The 14,064-nt window shown below is 45.3% G+C and overlaps 1 protein-coding gene across 1 annotated transcript in view; it reads left to right on the top strand.

Annotated features, from left to right (window-relative positions):
• Positions 1–14,064, top strand: part of SDK1 (sidekick cell adhesion molecule 1) — a 581,111-nt gene that overhangs the window by 63,301 nt on the left and 503,746 nt on the right. Inside the window, exon 4 of the mRNA XM_060285242.1 lies at positions 17–164. Within this exon, the coding sequence (XP_060141225.1) occupies positions 17–164 (148 nt within the window). The remainder of the gene's footprint in view (positions 1–16; positions 165–14,064) is intronic.

A 14,064-nucleotide genomic window follows, 5' to 3' on the forward strand; every position in this document is an offset into this window, starting at 1 on the left:
TGATTTTTCTTTGCAGATATGGGAAATTTCATGGATACAGATCAGAGAGAAATGGTCTCTCAAGGACATGCAGCTGTGCTCAACTTACTGCCCATCGCCAGCTGCCCCAGACCTCAAGTGACTTGGTTCAGAGAAGGGCACAAGATTATTCCAAGCAACAGAATGTAAGTTGTTCCAAACTTTAAAGTTTAAAATACATCTCATTACACTTGTTGGTACCATTTCCATATTAAGTATACCAATTAAACTTTGAAAAGACTAACCTGGTCTAGTAGACCTACCTCAATCCTTAATAAACAGCTATTTGAAGACTGGCTTGGAAATTTTTAAGCAGTTTAAGAAAATTGTCATGTGATATTATTCTTTAATATGCCGCATAGCCTAACTAAAGCACCTTTACATACTCTTTATGGTATTTTTTTTCCTTTTTTGAATGCACTTCTGGGATGTCATTTTCATCCTGAGTTGTGTTTAGCGCCAAGTACTGATTTAATGAGCGCTCGTATTTACTCATAGAGCTGTGGGGTTTTTCCCTCTTACTGAGCCGTGTTTGATGCTACTTTCTCTGACGATAAAACAGTGATTGCTGCTTATTTCTCTCTATCCTTTTATCCTACCATGACAGTTTTATTTCCTTTTGTCTAATTAGTGGTTCACCCATCTACTGCAGAGTAGTTGCCTTGTGATTAGTTAAGCATTATTTCAAGGTGTTCTTGCCTATTTCACATTTAAGATATTTATCTAATGCCAAACAGTTTCTGCATTTGGAGCTTTAAGTGATTAAAAAGAACATTTGGTGTATATTTTATAAGTGGGCATTTTGCAAGGTAATTTAAAGATAATATACCGAATATAAAGACTTTGAGGATGGACGTTTCTGAAAGAATTGTGAAATGCTATAAGCTTGGGCTAAACGTCAAATATTTATGCCATCAGATGGTTGCACTCAGACAAAAAAAAAATTGTGAGAAGAAAATGCGCTTTTTTTCCCCAAAAAGGATATGTGAAGGCAGTTTGCTGAACAGTTTTCAAATGTGCTTTCTCCCCATCTGAGCATCCATGCAGTCCCTTCTCTAGGTCCAGTATCGCCGCTCTTCCACTCGGGCGTCAGAGCTCTGCTTGAGCCCACACAGTTCTTAAGCTTATGTAGCAAATGTTTCTGTTTTGGTTATTGGAAACAGGAAAAATATTGAAATATGTAAAATCCATATTTTAAGATTCTAGTAAAAATATAAATTACGTTGGAAAAATGGGATAACTTCTATCCTTTTTCTTTATTTTATTAAAAGTTGCTTATGTATCCACCTTTATATTCATTCCAACTATCATAAATGCCTCTGGAGTTGGGGTGAAACAAAGACGAGGATCAATTTCTCATTCTCTTAGAAGACTGTTAGGCTGAAAAGAAAAAAGCAGCTGAGAGAGATTCTTGTGAAATATTCTGGAAGGTCCTAGTGTTGAGCACAGTGTGGCTGGGCAAAGGTGGGATGAGTGCTGGGGAAGAGTTGGTACAAGGAGGGGTGGGTAGATTGGATTAGGCTTCCTCTCAAACACTGGAGCTTCTAACTAATGTCAACGGTGGAAGGATTATTTTAACTCAGCAGCGTACAACTACAGAGTAATTCATTTGTTAACCTGTGGTCTAGCTATGTTCGTGAGACAACATTTACTCAAGAAGTATAAAAGGATACAGAATGAAATAACTCTTAATTTTATAAGCTGGTTTTTCTTTAACTTGCAAGTTCTTGCTAAAGACTGTTTAATTCCTGGTGAGCTAATAAGGCAAAGACGCTAGTAGGGCTTTAACTTAGTGTCATAGCAAACAAACGGTCTGCTTACAACCATGAAGCTATTGATGAATCTCCAATCTCAGTGGAATAATATGCCTGTATAGCTTTTTTTATTTAAGAGATGAGATGAGGCTGATTATGGATATTTACACTTTCTCAAGGTCCTTTAGTTTCATATTTTCCACCTCATCATCACCCCCATATTTATTTAAGTACCTGCTGTGCAAGATACCATAAATCAGCACTTGCGTGGTTTTCTCCACAAGTTTATGCATCATTCAAAGACGTATTACTTTACACATCTAATAAAGTTCAGCTTGGACATCAGATGGAAGGGCATTTATGCCTCTGCCCAGACGGTTGGCAGACAGAACTCAGATGGCATTAGCTCTGTTCTGTGCCACCAGGTATCATTTCAAAATGGAACGTCTGGCTCAAAGTGTTCTGCACCTGTCGAAACAGGTCAAGCCTCTCCTCCTGCTTTTAGCCTGGTTATCTGAGGTCAGCTCCCTAACACAGGGGAGAGACGTCCCTTTGTCATGGGGAGGGAGAACCTCATCTTGCCACCCCACCCCTGTATTTTTTAATATTATCTCATGACCTTAAAACTGTGAGCTTTAGGCTTTTTCTTCATTTTCAAGGGAAACAGTAAGTTTAATGTTCCTCAACTTGAAAAATGAGTTGAGTAGTCTATTAATAATTGTAACAGCAGCTGTTATGTATTGAGGACTACTCTAAACATACCTTCTGTAATCCTCACGTTTGCCTTCTGAGGCAGGTATAATTAGCCATCGAAACTGAAGATTGGAGACGTTACATGACCCACCCAAGGGCACACAGCTGACAAATGGCAGAGCTGGGACTCAAACCCATGTCTGTCTGGCTATAAATCTCATGCTCTCTTCTGCATCAGGCTAATTCTTCTTTTCACTTTACTTTGCTGAACCTTCTTCGTGCTTTTGCTGTATTTTCTCCTTACACTGCTTTCAACTTTTTCCTCCCTTTTTAGAACACCAGGTTTCAATTTGAAATGCTATAGGTTAACCTGGGTTTGCCATGAGCCACGGACTCGTGCAAACACACACCCCCTCGTCAACAGTGAGCATCCCTGCATGTGCATTGTTTATCCTTTCTGTATGAGGTCTGTTGCTCCCTGTCTTCAGAAATTTTTGACGAAGAGAAGGCAAATGTGGCCTTCCAATTAAGGCATGGACTTTATTAAATTCAGAGGTCTAGGGGGAGATGGAGACAGAAATTATCTCGATACAGGGATCATCAGTTACCTTAGCGCAGGGTGGATGGCAGCGAGAGACACAGGGGTGATGACCACGTGCAGAATGCGGCACCCTGTCAGGGGCTCCTTGTTCTTCGGCTGCATATTGTTGAATGAAGAATAGACTGTGTAGGGCTTCCCTGGTGGCGCAGTGGTTGAGAGTTCGCCTGCTGATGCAGGGGACACGGGTTCATGCCCCGGTCTGGGAAGATCCCACATGCCGCGGAGCGGCTGGGCCCGTGAGCCATGGCCGCTGAGCCTGTGCGTCCGGAGCCTGTGCTCCACAACGGGAGAGGCCACAATAGTGAGAGGCCCGCGTACCGCAAAAAAAAAAAAAAAAAAGAATAGACTGTGTAGGAAAAATAGCAGAAATTCATCATCATTTCCAGAAGAGTCGCGGCACCTGAGCTGCTTCACATTCATATGAGAAAGGCTGAATGAAAAACTAGCAAAGTTCTGACTGCAATTTGGGCACTGTTTTTCATTCATTCACCAGGTCCTTGTGCAGGGCATACTCTGAATAGACAGCAGTAAACAAAAGAAAGATCCTGTCCTCAGGGAGCCTACGTCCACCTGGGAGGAAACAGATGCCAGCCTGATGAGTGTAGGATATGCCAGCTGATGACACGTAGTGAGGAGAACACAGAGCAGGGTGACAGAATAGGGTCGCAGGATGGGGTGGTGGCCATTTTAGACATGAAATCAGAGAAGGCCTCTCGGGTACTAGACTATGAGCAGAGCCCTGAATGAATCCAGGGAGTGAGGCACAGGGGTGTATTGGTGAGAAGAGCACGTGTGAAAGCTCTGAGGGAGGACCGTGCCGGTGTGTTTGAGCAGCAGCAGGGAGGCCAGTGGGGCTGGTGTGGAGCCAGGGAGAGGGCTGGAGATGAGGTGATCAGGGCCCTGGGGATCAGATCTAATTCCAGAACCAGATTACTTAGCCATAGTGAGGAGCTGGGCGTTTGCTCTGAGGATCTGAGCAGAGGAGTGATGCAATCTCACTTAGGGTTCTTCTATTAAGAATTATGTTGAGAACAGAGACTTCCCTGGTAGCGCAGTGGTTAAGAGTCCGCCTGCCAACGCAAGGGACACAGGTCCGATCCCTGGTCTGGGAAGATCCCACATGCCGCGGAGCAGCTAAGCCCGTGCGCCACAACTACGGAGCCTGCGAACCACAACTACTGGAACCCACGTGCCTAGATCCCATGCTCCGCAACAAGAGAAGCCACCACAATGAGAAGCCCATGCACCACAACGAAGAGTAGCCCCTACTCGCCGCACCTAGAGAAAGCCCGCATGCAGCAACAAAGACCCAACACAGCCAGAAATAAATAAATAAATTTATTAAATAAAAAAAAAGAGAATTATGTTAAGAACAGGCTGTAGGGTGACAGAATCAGAAGCCAGGAGGCCTGTGAGGGGTTTCTGCAGTAATTCAGGTGGCTCGGATCAGGGTGGTGAGAAGCGTCAGATGCTGATATAGTTTGAAAGTAGAAACAATGGGATTTCCCATTGGACTGGATGTAGGGTATGAGAGGAGAGAAGCCATGGGTAACTCAAGAATTTTGGCCTCAGCAACTGATAGGATGGAGTTACCATTTTCTGAAATGGGGAGATGATTTGGGGTGAAACAGTGCTGGTCTGTGTGCGGGGGGTTGGTGGTGGTGTCTGAAATTCGTGTCGGACATGTTAAGTGTGATGTGCTAGTAGGTGGCCAACGGGGTCCAGTCGTTAGATAGTTGTATATATCAGACTCAAGTTTAGCCAAGAGATCTTGGTTAAACTTGGGGGTTGTTGCCGTGTTGATATTTATAGGTCTTTAAAGCTGTGTATGGACTACATAAGCCAGTTAGCGAAGCCCAAAGAGTTCTATCGTTTCACTTAAGATGCCCTTAGCTGCAAGTTACAGAGGATGGCTCTGGCTAAGCAAAAAGAAAATATGTTGGCGTATTTAGAGAACTACAGAACCAAACCACCAGAAGGAGAGGACAGCGTGGTAACCAGGGCTGCTCCCGAGGCCCAAGGAGCAGGGACCAAGGCGGCACTTTCATGGCCTCCCAAGGATATCCAGGTCCTAATGCCTGGAACAGTTGAATTTGTTAGGTAACATGGCAAAGCGGGTGAAGGTAGCAGACTCCGTAGGGAACTAATAAGTTGGGGAGGTGGGACAACAGCAGTCTCAGGCCAGGAGCAGTTACGCTGAGGGTCTACACCCATGACCTTCACGTGCCAGGCTCAGCAGCTCTTTCTCTCAACATCTCACCTTGAGTCTTTAGCTAGTGAGTCATGAACCCCGTACTGTATGTGTAGGTCCTGTCTCCGCAAGTGGTTTTCACCTCCCCTGGGTATTGACCATCTAAAATGTCTTTGTTTTTATAACTCTGTCTGGCCTGGTGTTATGCAGAGCAGAAATGCAATATTGGAAAGTGAATGAATGAATGAAGAAATGTGAAGAAAAATCATGTAATATCTGTAAAAACATCCTCACGAAAAAAGGGGAAAAAATGGCACAACAAACCTCAGGAGAAAACGGTGCTGATGAAGGAGAAATATATCTTGGGAAAGCAAACAGTATTTTGAAAGAATTGAGAATAAGTTATACTCAGAATTATGAATTGGTAATTATAGGTTTTATTTATCTGAGAAGATGAAAAAAGTGCCTGTTTATTTTTCTGATTTACTGAATCCGAACAGTTAGTTTGCTGTCTTTGGGTATCAAAGATGATTATAGCCTTGTCTTACAAATACAGTCTAATTTGATAATAAAATTGTTCTGTGTTATTTCAGTTTAGATAGATGTTCTTTGTTTCCTTATATTTCTCAAAATATGAAATGTGAATGTTGATGTCATGCAGTATTTCTCTGACCTCTGGGAGGTAATTTGTGTCGGCAGTTATCAGATTAGGATGCAGAAACTCGTCCTGTGCAATTCCATTCTTTTGCTTAATTGCAGGTTCTTGTGCTCAAACTGCATCCTGTAGCCTACCTGACAGGAATGTGTAAGCACAAGTGTACTGGCATGTGTTTTCCTAGGAATGCGTGGTTTATAGATTAAATATTTCAAACCTCCAGTCAGCTTTGTGAGGCGACTTGCCAGGAATGATCTGAATTGTGAAGTATGGGCAGCAAACAGCATCCCAGGTGACTTAGAAACGGTCTGACTCATGATTGTCTATGCTTAAATCCTTGAACATCCATTCACCTATTACCATTTCAATTGCTGCAAGAAAGATTTGTTTAAATTAGCACATGTATTGGAAGTCACAGCTTAATGCTTGAAGGAAGTAGATCTGGTTGTAATGATATTTTTATAGTTAACTGGGTTTTCAAAATAATATGCTTTTAAAATTTTTATATTATGTTTTGTAGGCATTTTGTGAATGTTTATAGAGTATGTCTGTACGTGTGAATTGAGTCATATTTGGTATAAGTAAAAAAGACTAGGAGATAACGGGCTCTAGACCTGCTTCCACCATTAATTCTGACCTTGGGAAACTTACTCTCCTTTGCCTCAATTTTCTCATGTCAAAAATGAGGAAGGTTGGGTTTCCCTGGTGGCGCAGTGGTTGAGAGTCTGCCTGCCGGTGCAGGGGACGCGGGTTCGTGCCCCAGTCTGGGAAGATCCCACATGCCGCGGAGCGGCTGGGCCCGTGAGCCATGGTCGCTGAGCCTGCGCGTCCGGAGCCTGTGCTCCACAACGGGAGAGGCCACAACAGTGAGAGGCCCGCTTACCGCAAAAAAAAAAAAACAAAATGAAGAAGGTGACATGAAAGACCTCTGAGGTCCTTTCTGGTGTTCACACCAGCTATGCTCATGGGAGGGTGCTCAGGGCCAGGCCTGTCTCTCCCTCCCCCTCTCTCCTCCTTCCTGCACTCAGTAGACGCTTACTGAGCACTTGTTTTGTGCCAGGCACTGTTGTAGCTGCTCGGGACAGGAAGCAGCATGAGGACATTGAAGCTTCTGCCTTCGCTGAGTTATGGTTCAGTGTGGAAACAGGTTAATAACCAGGGTTCTTTTGGGGATGGTGAAATCTATGAGGGAAATGGAGGGCGGGACAGGAGAGAACTGAGCGGGAGGGGAGGGAGGTGGGCAGTCTGCCTCGAGTGGTCAAGGACGCCTCTCCATGCAGGTGACATTTTAAGGTGACACTTTATTGAGTTGTAACTTACATACAACTCAATGTACAGATTTTAAGCACACAGGTTGATGAATTTTAACAATTGTGTACACGGATGTAATCACTACCCTAAGCAAGTTCCCGAGGGCAGTTCTTACCCCTGGTCCCTGCCCCGCCCCACCTGCTCATCTCGTTCTATTACCATAGGTTAGTTTGCTTATGCTAGAATTGCTTCTAAATAGAATCATGGCATATGAGCTCTTTTGTTTCTGCCTTCTTTCATTCGACATAATTTCTGTGATATTCTCAAGGTGGTATTAATAATGATTGTTATTAAATATTTTTTGAGTACCAGGCACTGTTTTAAGTGTTTTCTCTATAATGATTCGTTGAATCCTCACAGCAGCCCCATGGGTTGTACTGTTATTATCGTCACTTTGCTGACAGGAACGACAGAGAGAGGCCAGCAGCTGGTTAGTGTTAGAGCCTTTGACTCTTGAGCCCACACTTTGCCTCTGTGCTGCCCTGCTCTCTCGGGCTCATGTCTGAAAGATCTAGCCGTGCACACATCTGGAGGACGAATATTCTGAGCACCGGGGCCACATACATGCAAAGGCAAATACTGTGGTCTGGCGCTTAGGGCCTCGTGAACAGCGGGCAAAGAGAGTGGAAAGAGAAGGGGCCGAGAAAGGAAATGGGATCCTGGAGGTGCCAGAATATGGAAAGAAATCTGAGTTTTATTCCACATACAGTGGGACGTCTTTGGAAGAGCTGTGGTTTTAGTTTTCGGAAAATTTTTTGAAATTGTGCTAAAATACGTGTAACATGAAATTTACCATCTTAACTGTTTTTCACGTAAATTCAGCGGCATTAAATGTATTCACATTGTTGCGCAGCCGTCACCACCACCAATCTTTGCAACTCTCTCGTCTTGTGAAACTGCAGCTCTGTCCCCATTAAAGGGTAACTCTCCACTCCCCACTCCCCCTGCTCTTGGCACCCACCCTTCTACTTTCTGTCTCTCTGAATTTGACTCCAGTGGGTCCCTCATATAAGTGAAATCATACAGTATTTGTTTTTTCCTCATTTTTAATTAAGCTTAATATTTTGAGCTAATTGTAGATTCACATACAGTTGTTAAGAAGTAATACAGGGAGATCCCATGTGCCCTTTAAACAGTTCCCCTACCTGGTGAGGTCTTGTAGAGCTGTAGTGGAGCATCACAGTCAGGTGAGACCTCGCAGAGCTGTGGTGCAGCATTGCAGCCAGGTGAGACCTCATAGAGCTGTGGTGCAGCATCACAGGTGAGACCTCATAGAGCTGTGGTGCAGCATCACAGCCAGGTGAGACCTTGTAGAGCTGTAGTGGAGCATCACAGCAGGTGAGACCTCGCAGAGCTGTGGTGCAGCATTGCAGCCAGGTGAGACCTCGTAGAGCTGTAGTGGAGCATCACAGCAGGTGAGACCTCGCAGAGCTGTGGTGCAGCATTGCAGCCAGGTGAGACCTCGTAGAGCTGTAGTAGAGCATCACAGCCAGGTGAGACCTCGTAGAGTTGTGGTGCCACGTCATAGCCAGGATATTGACGTTGATACACTCAAAACACAGAACAGTCCCATCACCACAGGACCCCTCACGTTGCCTGTTTATACCAACAGCTACTTTCCCCCAGCCTTTGTCCCCACCCTAAATCCTGGCAATCATGAATCTGTTCTCCATTTCTATAATTGTATCATTTAGAGGATGTTTGATAAGTGGAATTGTGCAGTCTGTAACCTTTTAGGATTGGCGTTTTTCACTCAGCGTAATTCTCTGTTCGGGTTACTGCATGTGTGAGTGCTGGGTTCCTTTTTATTGTGTAGTTTTCCATGGTGTGGACATACCACAGCTTGTGTAACCCTTCACCAGGTGAAGGACATTTGGGCTGTGTACAGTTTTTCACCCTTATGAATAAAGCTGCTGTAAATATTCTTGTACATGTTTTGTGTGGACATGTCTTCATTTCTCTGGGATAAATGCCCAGGAGTGCAGTGACTGGTTATATGGTATTTGCATGTTTAGTTTTTTTAAGAAAATGCCAAACTGTTTCCAGAGTTAGTGTACCATTTTATAATCCCACCAACGATGTACAAATGACCCAGTTTCTTTGCTTCCTCACTAGCATTCAATGTTGTCACTATTTTTTTAATTTTAGCCATCTCGATGGATATTTAATTACAACTCATTGTGTTTTTAATTTGCATTTCCCTAATGGCTAATGATGTCGAACATCTTTTAATGTGCTGATTTTAAAAAGAACGAAGGGCTTCCCTGGTGGTGCAGTGGTTGAGAATCTGCCTGCTAATGCAGGGGACACGGGTTCGAGTCCTGGTCTGGGAGGGTCCCACATGCTGCGGAGCAACTAGGCCCGTGAGCCACAACTACTGAGCCTGCGCGTCTGGAGCCTGTGCTCCGCAAAAAGAGAGGCCGCGATAGTGAGAGGCCCGCGCACCACGATGAAGAGTGGCCCCCGCTTGCCACAACTAGAGAAAACCCTCGCACAGAAACGAAGACCCAACACAGCAAAAATAAATTAATTAATAAACTACCCCCAACATCTTAAAAAAAAAAACCAAATAGGGAAAAACTAAACTTCTTGAAGTGAAAACTACAATCATTTATTTATAAAATCAATTGAATGGGTGAAAGAGCAGACACTATTGCAGCTAAAGTGAGAAATATTGTTCTGGTAGGTCTGAGAAGAATACTCAGAATCAGGCACAGAGATAAAAAGATGGAAAGTACAGAAGACAGGCAAAGAGATATAGAGGATAATCAGTAGAAACCTAAGACAGGTCCCAGAAAGAAAGAATGGAGAGAGTTGGGGCTAGATCACGTTCAACGGCATAATTGTTACAATATTTCCTAACATGAGGAACTCTCAGAGTCAAGAAGCAGAAAAAGCTGCAAATAGGATAAATAAAACTAAATCCAAATCTAGGCTTATTGTAGTGTAACTGTAGAACCTCAAAGAAGAAACCTTAAAAGCAACAATACATGTAATTCAGATTTCCTCAATGGAACGGCAATTAGATGACAGTTGACAGCAATAATAGGGAAGATGATAGTACCTGAGGATATAACTGTCATCACAGAATTTCATATCCAGCCAAACTAATATCCAAAAGTAAGGGAGAAAGGAAGACATTTTCAGACTGAGAATTTACATTTCTGAGAACTTGCTGGAAGATCTACTAAGAGTGGACTTGAGGAAAAGGAATATTGAACTAGGAGGAAATAGAATGTTAGAAACATTGGTCTTCATTTTATTATTTTTCTCTAGTTAGGAAATGTTTGGTAATTGCAATTTTAATACATTTAAATAACAGAGAAGAAAGTAAAGACAGCAAGATGAGAACTCTGGGAATTTTTATCGAGAATGGCTGCAGAGAAATGGTGAGGATCCATGAGGTCAGGGGGTTGTTTTTTTTCCTTCACGTGGGAAATAACAGAGAATACTCATATGCTAATGCAAATTCTCTCCTAGAGAAGGAGAGTGTGAGGATGCAGTAGAGTGTGAGTGAGGGGCAGAGCCCCGGAGAAGGTAGAGGCTGGGTGGCATGGGCACCCGCATCACCAGCACGTGCACGAGGGCCCCAGTGTGGTGTGGTCCACAGGCTTCACCACTCTGTATGCAGCCCATCAAGGGACAGCCTTTGATAGAGTCAAGGGCAGCTTCCATTACAGAACAGGGCCTGTTATGGGTTTGGACGCATGTTGTCTGGCAGACATGCTTGTGGAAAACTGAGGGTTTTCTTGTGGATTTTTATTTCCTCTGTGAATGTTGGGATGAGGTTATAAGTTTAGAGTGAAGTGTGACACAAGAAGAGAGGTGAAGTTACTCAGTAATTATCTGGAGAGTCAAAAGCAAATTGAGCAACACGCTAGACTTAGGGACCAGTTGAGTACAGTGGCACCTTTGCGGTTTGTGGTCATGGATTGTCGCGGTAAAGTTGTAGAGAAGGCAGCTCTACAAAGAAGGATGAAGTGTAGCCTGTCACGTGGGACCAAGGAACAAGAACATGGAGGGTTTGCAGATGGGAGGTGGCTCTTGGTTGTCTGGGAGTCGTGTGAGGGAGGAGGTGATGGGTGGTCCAATTCGGCAGAGTCAGGAGACTGCAGCCCGTGAAGTGGAAGGATACCTGAGTGGGGGACTGAGAGGAAGTGGGTGCTCTGGGCACCTCAGACCCTCCTATCCTCACCGTGACCGCTCCAGCCAGTCCCTTCCATTGGAAGGGATCAGGTGATGCAGTCCAGGAGGGTGGCCAAGTTAAATTCTTGGGGGGTAGACTTTGGCCCTTGGTGAGTCAGGATGAGTGTATGCAGGTGAGGGGTGCGGACCAGCAGATCCCAGCTGGACTCTTGAGGGACACAGCTTCGTGCAGCTTCTTGGAAGTCCTCCTGAGGGTCAGGCACAGCTGCACCGCTGGAGTCAGTGAGATCAAGCCCTCCTTGGTCTGTGCTCTCTCCTCCTGTCCCTCCTTCCTGCTTACCTGTGATGACACGCACATCAGGCAGGGCTCTGTTTCCCAGAAAAACTGGGCTGAGACATGGGGCATTTGAGGGCTAGGCTTCAGAATGGAGTTTCTGTAGGGGCTGGCAAGGTTTAGGGGGTGACCGTGAGCACGGGGCTGAGATGGTGTGCAGGAAATGTCCGTGGAGGACTGAGGCCACAGTGTGAGAGTGGACGGAGATGTGGATGCTGAGCCGTGCAGGATGACGGCAGAAGGAGCTGGGGGAGGTGGGAAGCCGGGAGCTTCCTTCCTCAGTCAGTGGGCGGAGGAAGGGGACACATCGGAAATAAACAGTGCTGTAGCTGGGTCACCTGGGCTTCAGAGGAGCTGGGGTTTGCAAGGAGGAAGAGGAGACATGGTTAGCGTGTGCTGGTGGCACGGAGGGGGCTTGCTCTGGGTAGACCAGCACAGCGAACACCTCCTTGGACTGCTCCTCTGGGCGTTTGGCTCCAACATCTGCAGCTTGGAATCCCACCACTGTAGACTGAGCGTTTGGATGTGGGTGTGGGTCCTTTGGGAGGTGCTTAGGTCGTGATGGTGGAGCCCCATACTGGGATGAGTGCCCTATAAAAGAGACCCCAGAGAGCTCCTCGCCCCTTCCACCACTCGAGGACACAGCGAGAAGACGGCCGTCTGTGAACTGGGAAGTGGGTTCTCACCAGTCCCTTGATCTTGGACTTCCCAGCCTCTAGAACTGTGAGAAATAATGTTTTTGCTTATGAATGACTTAATCTATGGTATTTTGTTATAGTGGCCTGAATCGACTAAGACGCCCACCCAGGGGCATCTCTCTATCCTGGGGGCAGGTCACGTAACCTCACAGCGCCTCTGCTTCCTTTAGGAGAGGGAGAATGGTCTCTTCCTCCTGGAGTTGTCAGGACATTTAACAAGGGATAATGGAGTGAGAAGTAATTTACTACCTAATGTTCGAGGATGTGAAGACAGTACATGCTACATGTCACCCGCATGACATTGCGTGTAGCAATCATGTCTTGATGCTTGCTTCAAAAAGTCCTGTATAGATGTGGCTGAGTGCATGGCTGTGCCTGTAGGTGTCTTCTGGGAGTTAGAGCCAGCTGGGAAGGAGGGACCCAGGGGAAGAGAACGTGCTGGAGCCCTGGGGCACAGCACCTCTGCCTTAGCTCCTATACATGCTCCATGGGCTTTTCCAAGTGCTGATTTCTAAAGCCTAGAAAGTTCTTTTTGTTGTGGTCGTTCTAACCACACCAGGAGGAGTCCCATCCTCTGAGCTGATATTATCCTGGAGACTAGTATTAATGTCCACAGAAGCAGGTAAAAGGTTGGAAGCACTGCATCTCTTTGTTGAATGGTGTACGGAGTGCTGACCAAGGCTCCAGCTCATTGTGCTTTATCCTGGAACCTGCCTGTGCATAGTGAGAGGAGGGCTAAGGTCGTGAGAATTTCACATTTTCTTTCAGGTTGTTAGTCATTGTGACACTGTTGTATGAAGGGTTACCTTATAAACAGTAGGAGACCAGGTTATGGGCTACACCTGGCAGCAGCCGGGTGCTTAAGTGTGAGGCCTGCATCATGATGCAGTGCAGATGTACGTAATGAAGGTCACTGGGCATGTGCAGGCAGCTGACACTGCACCTGCTGCTTTGGGATTCAGGGTACATCACAGCCAGAGGACCATTCCCGTGCAAAAGGAGTAGCCTGAGGGATGGGCCAGGGCATCTTACAATTACTTGGTTCCACTTGAGTTGGCAATATAGTGTTTAACTTTAATGACAAGAGTTTAATATTCTACGTACCGATTTTTCATTTGAAAATAAAATACCACTTCATTTTACATGAGCAGATCTAGCAACAATAAGGAATTTCTTTACAAATATTAGCCTATTATACATCTTAAGTCAGTTGCACATAATTGCATCTCACCAACTCTACATAATACTTTAATTAAAACTAGGATAATGAAAATAGTTTCTTTTTAATAAATTTATTTATTTTATTTATTTATTTTTGGCTGCGTTGGGTCCTTGCTGTTGTGCGCGGGCTTTCTCTAGTTGCGGTGAGTGGGGGCCACTCTTCGCCGCACTGCGGTGGCCTCTCGTTGCGGAGCACAGGCTCCGCGTGTGCGGGCTTCAGTAGTTGTGACTTGTGGGCTCCAGAGCGCAGGCTCAGTAGCTGCGGCGCATGGGCCCAGCTGCTCCGCAGCACGTGGGATCCTCCCCGACCAGGGCTGGAACCTGCACTGGCAGGTGGACTCCCAACCACTGTGCCACCAGGGAAGCCCGAAAATACAGTTTTAACGAACAGTAAATGCTGAAGTTGCCAAGCCTAGAATGTGTTAGTTCGAATCATACCTCA

This window comes from Globicephala melas, chromosome 15 (genome assembly GCF_963455315.2).
Source record: "Globicephala melas chromosome 15, mGloMel1.2, whole genome shotgun sequence".
Taxonomy (NCBI): Eukaryota; Metazoa; Chordata; class Mammalia; order Artiodactyla; family Delphinidae; genus Globicephala; species Globicephala melas.